Here is a 12,196-nt window from a genome sequence, read left to right as displayed (position 1 = left end):
TGAAATTTAATTGTGTTCATTCCTCAAAAATAATGGGAAAAAGGGAGGCCTGATTCTCAATGTTTTAGTTCTACACTTTTTTAACCATTTCTATAACTAAGATCTATGCACTCAAAGAAGTAAAATGGGTCTGATTAATGGCCTGAAGGCTGTTTTTTACTTTATTTTTCAATAATAATGGCCACAGACCTCCTTGCTAATTTACAAGCTTTTGATTCCATATTTTGTAATGCAAAGGACTGAGGAACCTGATATGCATGGCTGCGTGACGGCAGCCAGTCTGCTGTGCGGGGGCATAATCTTTGATATAAGCAATCTTAACACCTTCAGCCTCAGTTCTCAATCATCATTACTGTTTCTGCTTTTCACCCATCCTATCATGCACACCCAATGTGACAACATGCCACGTGGCGTCTACACCGGTTCTGACTATTGCATTTCACCAGATCTTATGGAAACAAGCAAATAAATTATCAGTTCACCATGGAAGAAAATCAGATCCCACTTACATTATTTCTGATGGTTATTTGAAAGTCAGATTTAAATAAAACCAAAGATTACAAAAACAGAGATCGCAAAAAATATCGAATCCCGTATGTTCTGGTAAAATACAACCATGACATAAAAATTTCATCCGGTTCCTTAATTGCATAGGAAACCAAGACATCCAGAGTTCTCGCTGGCAATATTATAGTACAGTTCAAATAGTTAAACATTGAGAGGTTGAAGGCATTTCTCACCATAACAGAAGATTTTGACATTTCGCAAATCCAAGCCTTTTGGCTTCATACTCTTAATTTGCCACTCTTTTGGTAAGATCCCAACTGAGCACTTCTAAGTATCATACTCTGCCTCAGTTCTTGATTATTCTGCCATAAAACTCTTCAATTGCCCTGGGAAATAGAACACAATCCATGCATGCACTCACTGTACTTCCATTGTTGAGTGACAAAATCCAACATGATGCCACCCTCTTTTTTTTTTTTTGATATGAAAGATATTTTTCCCTTTACATTTGACTGTGCATACAGGTTTGAGGAGTTGTGATGCCAATTTTCCATGCTTAAACAGGTTCACTTAGTACAGGCATGAAAGCAAAACCTGCTCTACAACACTGGCAGCTTGATGAGCAACCTGGGGCTTTTACACGTTCAAATTTGCCAGCACTTCAGCATTTGAGCTGATGCAACATAACTTAAGTCTTGCTGCACTGACTTGACTCTTATGCAACCAGCATGAATGCTTAAACTGAGTTGGTCTCTTCAAGAAGGCTTTCAGCCTCTCTCTTAAAGGCTTCTATGTATGGAAATATTTTGGTCATGTGAGATCCATAATAAAGTGAAAATATTGCTTCTACTTGTTTAATGCTGCTTAGAGCAGCAGCATGATCATCCAAGGACAGCTGAATGGAGGCAAGCTTCATCAATTCATGTCCAATTACAATGTGTTCAGCATGATAAAGCTTCTCAAGAATCTGACAGGTAAAAGAAGATAAGTGCACTAAAATGTTTGTAAAATATTCTTTGATAAGAATGTCCAAAGCAAGGTTTTTTTAAATACCAGAGGATAGGGCCATCCAGTTTTTCCATGGAATGGGGGCACCCCAAGTCCTAATACTCAAGATGTTGTATATGCCCCCTGTTTTCGTCCGTTTCTTGATTTATGTCATTTAGACACTTGGGACACTTGGACGTCTCACCATCCCACCGGTATTTAAAAACTTGGTTCAAAGAAAGCAACAATATGTGTATATGGTTCTAAAATTCTATAAGTTAATTCGAGTACTGCAGGTATTTGAGTATTGCAAGTGAGGAGCAACTATTCTTAGAAATAAAAGAAAAATAGCATTCCACAACATTTATAGAAAAGAAAATGGTAGCCTTCATAATCACCAGTAAGATGGAACCCCAGGCAGGACAAAATCAAAATTGAAAAGAAGGTAATACAGAAAATAAAAAACCTGAACTAGTTGAAACAATGTTTTACATGCAACAGCGATGACAAATAGTTCAAACTTTTAAGGCTGGTAGCTACAAATATTCTGAAAACATGCACATCATGCTAGCTTCTAACCTCCACATCTGATCCTGTGCAACTTACTTCAAAGATGTAAAAGATTAGGGGATATTGTTATTCAACCCCGCAGGTCACTTCTTTAACCAGTTTAAAAAGATAGATGCAAGCAGGAACGCTGTGCACTTAAGCTTCCAAATCTTATTGAGTGCACATATAGCATATAACCGGAACAAACTAATCTAAGTCATTTATCGGTTAACAAAATGTTTTCCAATTAACAAAGAATAAAGAACATAAGGCAACCCCGCTCTCAAGGCAGATTCCAAGTTTATATTAAAAAGGTGGGCAAGAGATGCATAATTACAGAATGATCTAAAAAGACTAGAGTTCTAATTTAATCACCTCCTGCTGCTTATGCCATAAAATTCCTCGAAAGTGATTTACTGCAATGAATTAATCATACAGAAACATGAACAATGATTTAATAGCCTCAACATGTCAGTTCTAAGTCAACATGATCAGCAAGGACTTCAGACTTAGAACAATATACAACCCCCTTGTTGAGTCGGGGTCTCCCTTTTCCACCCTCCTTAGTCCTTACTCCTTAACCCTCATCATGGGATGTAAGTGCCAACACAGCACGCATGATAGTGCCTTCAACCCAAGGCACTAGAATGATCTTAGCTGGGTGCCAGAGCATGTCAACCATTGGAATGGCTTAGCACAGATATATTTGTCATGCCAATGCTAGGCTAGCATGCCAATGGGAGGCAATCTTGATCCTTGCGCTCACTCTTGACCTCCTCTAAACCATCCATGCTCTGTTGCAGGGTGACTGGCTTATGCTCATTTCATGAGAATGACAACCTTCTCCTAATTTGCACAAATTAGCATTAAGCGAAAGGTTCAAATGTCACTTCTTACAAGTCAAAAGCAACTGCATTTTAGACTTTTGTATCACTAACTTTGACCTAAGCTGAATATAATATTCAGTTATAGTAGGCCATGTCTCACCATTGCTGAACAGTGGTGCCATGCCACTTGTCACTTGAAGCTCACTTTTGTTGTATTAAGTACCCCAAAAAGGAATTTCACCTTCCACACTTCTTATGAATTTGCTTCTATGGTACTCTCGCTTACCTGTGATCAAAGTGACTGAGTTTTCGCTAAGGGCCTATTCTTTTGTAGGTAAATATCATGAAAAAATTGATCAACTTTTTCATTGACCAACTTACCCATATTCTCACGCTTTTCAAGATGGATAAATTAATTTTTTTATGGATAGCATTTATCCATAAAATGAGAGAAAATCTTATCCACCTAAGGGATGGCTAAATCATTTTTCCATCAATCAGAAAAATAATCTTTTTAATTGATTCTGAATATACCCTTAACCTTATAATAATATAATATTATATTATATTATATCATATATAATAATATTTATATAATATATTATAATATATTATAGAATATTATATTATAATATTATAATAAATTTTTATAATACAATATAACATGCTATATTATTATAATATATTATAATAATATAATACTATAACAATATAATATATTTTATAAATAATATATACTAATATTGTATAATATATTATACTATATTATTATATATAATAATATTATATAATATATATTATATTGTAGGGTTTTGCTACAGTGCTCCCTTATAATATTTTATTATAAATAGCATTTGAGGTATTACACATTAATTTTTTATATATTTCATTATTTTTTAAAAAATAATAATATTATTATTTTTTTCTTCTTTCTTCTTCCTCTGCATGTGGCTTTACTGCACCCACCCCCAGCCCCCGATGCCACCCGTAGCTCGTTCGTGCTTCCCCCCAGGACCCCACGCCTCCTCTGTGCCACCACCCGACCCCCGAGTCTCCTCCGCCCCTCTACATGCACCCCCCACAGCCTGTGCCTCCACACCACCAACGCCACCAACCTCCTTCGCTCTTGGTTCTGCGCCCCCCCAACACCGACGGCCCATGCCTCCACTCTCGGTTCTGCACCCAACCTCCGGCTGCGCCCCCCCAAGCCCCCCTCCCCCCACCCCCGGTGGCCCGTGCCTCTCTCGGTTCTGCAATCCTCCTCCAGCATCTGCCGCCCCTCTGCACCCCCCAACCCCCCCGAGCTTCCTCCGCTCCTCTGTGCGTGCCTCCCCATGGCCCGTGCTTTCACCGCACCAACCCTCGCCCAACCCCCTCGACGGCACCAACCTCCTCCACTCTCGATTCCGTGCCCCCCCTCCTGTGTCCGCCACCGCACTGTAACCCCCCATCCGTGCTGCCGCCGCCGCCACATCCTCGGCCCTCCACGGCTTTTCCATGCTGACACTGCCGCCCCCACCAACCCCCAATGCCCGCGGCTTCTCCACGTTCACGTCCCTTCGGTGGCCCATGGAGAAAGAGAAGATTGTTACGATGAAAAAAAAATAATTTGATTATGGCATGAAATAGCCATAATCATTGAAATAATTACCGCACCAGCCATGCACATGAATACTCCACCAAACTGAAATTCGAGTGATCCATATTTAATCCGATGGTCAAAAATAGATAAAAGGTAAAAAGACCAAAACATCCTTTGGAGCACCATAGCAAAACCCTATATTATATTAATATAATATATTATAATATATTATTATAATATAGTGTAATATATTATAATAATAATATTATATTATATATAATAATATTTATATAATAAAGAATATTAATGAAAAATATGAATAGATCTTAGCAACTTATCCAGGAAACTAGTAATGCAAAAGAACATGGGTAACCAATTCCCAAGACATTTTTCAATATATAAAAGAATATGGGTAGATTATTTTCCTGTCTAAATGTTGTCTGAAAAATATTTATCCAAGAAAATACAGATTCCTTAATAAATTTTTTACCCTTAAAAGAACAGACCCTAAAGTCATAATCCTTTGGCTTGAATGTGGCTCTTTTCTCATGATGTCCAGCTTACCGTACTGAATATTGAGAAAAAAGAAAATATGCCAAAACCTCCTGTACTGTATTATGAAGCCTATGAACCCTTCAATCTAGGGCTTTAAGAAAACTCCTATAAGGCCAAAACCTCCTATAAGGCTGCAGTACATGACAAATTAAGCTAAAAGGCCATTACCGGATGTGGTTTTAAGAATTTTGTTATTATTGATGCACATTCATTTTTGCATTAAGCATGCACAACAGAACCGAGTTTAGTCCATCCTAGCTTGACCGAGGGAGATTTTTTCCTTCAACATGATTTGAACAGTTAAATTCCAAGCAGCAAACTCTATAATTAACCTCAACCAGCAAAATCTAAAGCTGTGGGATCACATCAAGCTGCACCAGTGCAGCCTTTTGACACTCAAATGTGCATATAGATACAGCAAACAAAAAGCAATATGTAGTAACATTGATGTCATATTAGATATTATTGGCAGCTGATTGCAATTTTAAGTATATCAAATCCAATAGATGTCTAAAAAGACGAAATCTTCCATTAAACTATATGAAAAGTTAAATACCTCTATTGATGCTATGCAGTGATTCATTGCGCGTTCAAACTCTCCAATCCTAACATAGGCTTCTGCAATATTGTCTTCAGCCTGCATTGTTACAAAGAATTTTTTTGAATTTAAACTAGTTCCGACCATTATTGATGTCAAAATTTTTTTTTTTTAAATTCATTTATTTTGTGTTTGTTAACAAGGAGCTATTATCATGAACTTCTAAAATTATCATATCAGTAAACTACTTAATGATATAGTGAAACCAGTGAAACCCTGTAAAGAAAATTTAGTTGTTCTACAACCAGACAAGAAGATAGGGCATTTGAGTTACACCAGACTTGAACACTTGAGACTCATTACCAACCTGTGCAACAACCTTGCTATATGGATGCCTAATCATTTTGAGGTGACTCAGGGATTCCAAGGCATCTGAGATCAAAATATCTGGAACTCCTTTTGAAGTTATAGAATCCTTTAACCTGTAAATATATAACTTGTTGCAGCCACCAAAAAGTGTAACTAAAAAAGAAAATGCATACTAGACGTCTGATTACTAAAAGAATAAAATACATACATTTGGATGTTGAACATGGCACTGTTAGAAGCTGTAACTGAGAATTCCAAATCACGATAACAGCCACAACTCAAGCAATATCCTGGACCAACATCACATGTGACACCGTTTTCTTTAATCAACATGTGTGCCACCTTGCTGATGCCCATTTTATGCTTTGAAACCTTCATAACATGCAAGACATTTCAGAATGCAAAATGACATTCATCAATATTAAACATAGGGGTCAAGGCGAACTAGATAAATATTGGGTCAGATACAACATAGATCAAAATCTATCAACCCAAACTTCACTTGTTTATTAAACAGGACAAAAAGCCAAACCCAAACCTGACTATTTTATTAAATAGATTACCTAACCCGACCTACTATGAGTTGAATCAAGTAAAAGGGTTCAGCGATTAAGCATTGCCATCCCTAACTATACATGCTAATGACATAATATTGAATTAAAGTAAAAAAGCTTCTTGATAACATATCTAAATATCAGCAGTAAGCCTAGATTATCATAGCATACAGGCAAAGAGAGTCTGCAACTATAAGATGCACCAGAAACTTGCAGAAGATCATCCTCAATCTTTTTGTAATGTGACACATGTGAGACCACACCTAGACAGTCAGCTTTAGGACACCGAAATGCATTTATAATTAGGTCTGAAAAATTCAACTCTGAACAACTTGAGCACTGGCATTTAAATGAGTATTGCTCTTCAAGTAAATTCTGCCTGTCCTGAAGATCCAATTGCCCAACCTGAAAGGAAATTTTTCGCTGGTGAAGCAGAATAGATGCTGGCATGTTAAATCCACCAGTACAAATTCATATACAGCAGAGAAAAAAGAGAGAGGGACTACATGTGGTTGTTGATATGTTAGTGGCAGATATCTGCCAAATTACCTGGGGACCATAAGATAGCTCAAGTGGATGCCATGCTGGCACAAATTCTGTGGAACGTATTAAAAGCATCCGTGCAAGAAAATAAGCATGAATATTTGGCTGGCACGAGTGATTAAACAACCTTCCAGTTGAATAGATAGCTTGACCTACTCTCACCTATTTTACAAACACACAATAAAGAACAAGATGAATAAAAAGGACATTTAATTATTTAAAGTCAACAAAGAAAATGCGTATATATTACTAATAGTAAAAAAAATTTATAGAAATATATTCAACTAGTTCACAACTTATTTTCCAACATCTTCACATAAAAGCAAAATCATATACCAGAATATCAGTAATGAATAAAGTCAATAAACATTTATAACATGGCTTTCTGGGTATTATGATAGACCTCTTGCCCAATGTTCCCTTGGCTAGAAATCTGGCACCAACTTAGGACAAATTAAGAGCCTGCTCAAACTTTAAGTGATCATGCTTCACTTGCTTAGCCACAAGAAGGGGTTTGAAGCACTGGGGTGTTGTAGGAAGTTGGAGGCTTAAATGAAAACATGGGTTGAAAGTGGGAAATTAGGTCTGCTGATTGGCACCCAATCTGATCACTAACTGACAATAGATAACAGCATAACCCACCCCTTTCACCAGTTTTAGAACAATGGCAGTGGACTTGTAATTTTATTTAGAATTTTAATTAGAAGCAGCGGACTTGAATTTGTTCTATTACAAGGGGAAGTTCCAAAGCATCAGCAAGAGATTTTAAGAAAATAAACATAATCTGAATATTGGAAAAGCTTGATATATCTACAGAAATAATTATTTTATTGGGCTACACCTTTTGATCATTCAATGTTATCTAGTGTGCATTCATTTTGCCAACACCCTTCTCCATAGCATAGCATTGGGAGAGATTCCAGCTTTGAACCTAGGTAGCATTACCACCATATTTCACTCAAAAAAAAAAAAAAAATCATTTTGTGGTCCACCAACTTGCTAACACATGTTAACCTTGGCAATTTCTCCCAGACAAGTGCTTAGTAGCTGTTCTCTGCAGTGGATGCAGCTCTGCTTTGTGCTAGTATTTCTTCTTGGACCATCTCGAGTCATATTTATGATGCCAGTATTTAATTTACACAACAGAAAACTTGTAGTAAAAACTTGATGTGATGCATTATAGTTGATTATTGTCCTTTAACCTGAGTAACAGCTAAAATTTTTTGAAGAGTGCTCAAAAAATAAGTTTCACCACTTGGCTACAAGCCACACAACTGCAACATAAAATTAAAACAACTGCCACAAGGATCCCAATAGTCTAGACATGTAGAATAGGTTTAATACTGTATTTGCATAGAACAGATAATATTAGTTAAAAGGGGTTATTGTTGACGCTGATCATAATAATGAGTATATATCCTGAATCTGTAAGACAAAATGTTTATGCTGAACAGAAGTTCATGTATCCTTCATTATTTATCAGCTCATATTACTAGCACACTTGCTATGCATGCTGCATTCTGTATTTGCAACAAACAACCAAAAATGTTTGTCATACAAGATAATACGAATGCAACCTATAATATTGATATTATCTTGAATAAATGGTCCATATGTGGTAGTGTATTTGCAAGTCAGTCAATGGTAAAGCATTATACCAAATCCTGAAATTATACCAAAAGAGAATATGGAAAGCCTAAAAGATATAGTCAATACAAAGTTAAATATGAAACAACATAGTCAAACAAAAGGAATTAATCCAGGTAGAAGTTTATTTCTTCTGTAAAACCTACACAGAAAACCAACATGATGGATGCAGAGTTTCTAACAAAAGCAGTCTGCTCACAAAAATTTCCATTCTCTTGAACATAAGTATCTTATACAAGCTATAGGATATAGTGTTTTTCTATATGGAAAAGGTGACAGCATAGATATAAATTACAGTATTATTATTTTGAATGGCTGCATGACTATTAATAACAAAAAGAAATGGCACTACAAAATATTTGTTCTTCATTTTTTATTTATTCCAGCTTGATTTTCTTTTTGCATTCATTTAGTTTCAAATTTTTTTCTGCTTTGACCAATGAATCTAGCTCATGAGGACTCTTCCAGAGGCCCACTGATTTTTCTTCATGGGAGACCATCGGTGGCTATCCACTGGAAAATGTTCAAGTTCATGATGACTTTACCTTTGCTTAAAGAAGAACTCTGATACAGTGGTTGCATGTTTTGATGACCATGGTTACAAGAATCTTCTGTGTCAACATATAAAGACATGCTTCTGTCATCCAGAAACATTTGCAATGAAGATCACCATTTCATCTCATTCTTTACCTACTTTCTGTTTTACTTCCCCAATTCCATTCTACATTTCGGCTTTTCAAAGGCTAGACCACCCTTGCTTTTAATTTATCTTCTACATGGCTGCTTCTGAGGAGCAAAAGCAAAATTTGGATCATTGAATCTGCGGAGATGATTGCTAGACATGCATAACACTGGATAGGATGATTTTGTTTAGGACACAATCAGCATGCTCCTATCCAGAATTCTCTAAACCCTATTTTCAAGCTAGATCTAAATTTCTAAATATCCAGACTCAATTAGGTCAAAAGTTCCCTATTTTGCAACTAGATTAAGCTTTTTATCAGCTCACAATACAAGTAAGATTTCTTTGTCACGATCTAGAATGCATTGAGGAGGTGAGTAGCCAATTATTGTTATTCTGGATGATGGAACATGTTTCCTGGTAAAAAGGCAGCATCAACAACTTTTGCAGAAGAAATGAATAAATAATATTTGCTCCAATTAGTATCATGCATGCAAAGTGCAAAGCTTTGGAGGAAAAGGAAAAAGGTGAGACAATTTGTTTAACAGATACAAAGTGGCAAATGTGAAATGATACAAGTAAAATGAGATTATCTATTTCAATCTTAAGCAACATGTATTGCTCACTTTCTTGATATATACACAGGCATCCAGGAAAAGTTTAAAGAACCGTGCTTTTTCTTTACGTTAAGGCACGAGCAAAAATTAACTACAGACTGAGTTAATACACAAAGGTGTGTTGTACACAAATGTGTCGTACTTTATCACGTCCTTAAGCAGGCAAACTATTTGTATGTACTATACCCTTCCAAATAGCAGGCAGGCCATTGCAAATATCTTATTACGACCATCAATGAGTTCGAGCATGATGAAGTAGAAACTATTCCACCTAAATGACACCTTCAAACCAAAGTTGTTAAAGGCGGGCCTGAGGCGCAAGAGGCTCGAGGTGAGGGTCCCCGCAACTCCTACCCCCTCAAGCGAGGCAAGGTGGCTGAGGCTCCACCTAGGCGCTTGAGGTGCGCACCTGACTTAAGCTCCAAAGGCGCACCTGAGGTGCACTTCAACCGCCTCAGTCAGGAGGGAAAAAAGGGCGACAGAGGCTTTTTGGGAAGTCAGACAGACCCTTCGACTTTGACGCAAAGGAAAAAAAAAAAAAAGAGTGACACGACGGAAAAGAGGGCAGTCCAGGGTCACCAATCGAAGACCCACTACCATTGGGGCACCGCCCTAGCCACCGGAGAAGAGAGCCGACTCGCTGATTGATGCAACCGAGGACCCACGATCGCCGATCAAACACTCACAGCCATCGAAGCACCGCCTCAACCATCGGAGAAGAGAACCCACTTGTCGATTGACGCAACTGAGAACCCACGATCGACGATCAAAGACCCACAACCACCGACCGACGACCCCACCCGCCAGAGCCACCACCAAACAGTACGGCTCCACTTTTTTTCTTTCTTTCTCTTCTTTCCTCTTCTCACCATTCCTTTTTTTTTTTTGGCAATGTTCTTTTTTTTTGTCATCTACGGTAACCTTTTATGCATTGCTCATCTTTCCCTCTTTTTTTTTGTGGGCAATGTTCTTTTTTTTTTTGTCATCTACAATAACTTTTTAGGGCTACAACACTTTTTTTTTTTGGGGTTACATTCTCCCTTCTCTTTTTTTTTGGGCTTTTTTCTTTGGGTCACATAACCAATCCACAGTGTCTGTAATAGAATTTTTTATTTGGGGGGGGGGGGGGCTAATTTCGTTATCATTGTTTTGGCACCTATTTTAGGAGGTTAAAATGGATTCCAAAAGCCATGGGTCATCTAAAAAGATCCAGCGTGGAAGTATGCAGATTTGGCTGACCCAATGGGCAAAGACAAAAATGATATTATTTGTAATTTTTGTGAAAAAATAACTAAAGGAGAGATTTGTCGAGCAAAACAGCACATAGTTGGAGGGTTTCGAAATACCAGAGGTTGCCAAAAATGTCCACCACATATTCATGAAGAAATTAAAGATTATATGTTAAGAAAAGCGGAGGAAAAGAAACAAGATAATTTGTTGCCTGATTTTGATGATATGGAAGATTATGGTGTTGAAGAAGAAGATGAAATTCAGGTGGTTGGTCCTCGTAGTAAAAGAAATGGTGGTATAAGCGGAAGTTCTATGGCTAGTAGCAAGGCACCTAGCTCAAAGAAACCAAAAGAGAAGGATCCTATAGCTTTGTATTTTACTCCTGATGCAGAAATGGTTGTTCATAGTAAAAAGAAGGCAAAGCAAAACAAACTGCTATCAATGAAATTTGCAAAAAAGAATTAAGAGACAAAGCTTGTAGAGAGTTGGCTAGGTGGATGTATGATGCCGGCATTCTATTTAATGCCGTGAATTATTCAAGCTTTGCTGCTGCAATTGAAGCAACTGAACAATTTGGTTCTGGCATGAAACCTCCAAGTTATCATGAGGTTAAGGTCCCTTTATTAAGAAAAGAAGTTGAGCATACTAGAGATTTGATAAAGGGCCACTAAGAAGAGTGGGCAAGGTATGGATGCTCGATTATGTCAAATGGTTGGAAGGATGAGATTGCAAAGGACATAATTAACTTTTTAGTGAACTCTCCTAAAGGATCGGTATTCATCAAATCTGTTGATGCTTCCCATACTGTGAAAAGTGAAAATCTCTTATTCAAATTGCTTGATGACAGGTGGAGCAAAATGGAGAAGCAATTGTCATTCAAGTGGTGACCGACAATGTCTCTAATTACGTAATTGCAGATAGAATTCAATTTAAATAATTTTTTTCATCTTTAAATTTTCAAAAAATTAGTACAATTGTAATTTAATATTCAAATTTTTGAATTTTGAAC

General features: G+C 37.2%; 1 protein-coding gene across 1 annotated transcript in view; it reads right to left on the bottom strand.

The window, feature by feature from the left end:
- Nucleotides 1-486: 486 nt before the first annotated feature.
- LOC105032355 (uncharacterized) overlaps nt 487-12,196 on the bottom strand; it is a 40,600-nt gene continuing 28,890 nt past the window's right edge. The window contains exons 10-15 of the mRNA XM_073256464.1: nt 7,018-7,173; nt 6,640-6,873; nt 6,123-6,286; nt 5,913-6,027; nt 5,564-5,644; nt 487-1,474 (exon numbers count right to left, since the gene is read on the bottom strand). Of these exons, the coding sequence (XP_073112565.1) occupies nt 1,244-1,474; nt 5,564-5,644; nt 5,913-6,027; nt 6,123-6,286; nt 6,640-6,873; nt 7,018-7,173 (981 nt within the window). The 3' untranslated portion in view covers nt 487-1,243. The remainder of the gene's footprint in view (nt 1,475-5,563; nt 5,645-5,912; nt 6,028-6,122; nt 6,287-6,639; nt 6,874-7,017; nt 7,174-12,196) is intronic.

The sequence above is a fragment of the Elaeis guineensis genome, chromosome 4 (assembly GCF_000442705.2).
Source record: "Elaeis guineensis isolate ETL-2024a chromosome 4, EG11, whole genome shotgun sequence".
Classification (NCBI taxonomy): Eukaryota; Viridiplantae; Streptophyta; class Magnoliopsida; order Arecales; family Arecaceae; genus Elaeis; species Elaeis guineensis.
The sequence above is the reverse complement of the archived record's forward strand: the minus strand, read 5'-3'. Positions and strand labels throughout refer to the sequence as shown.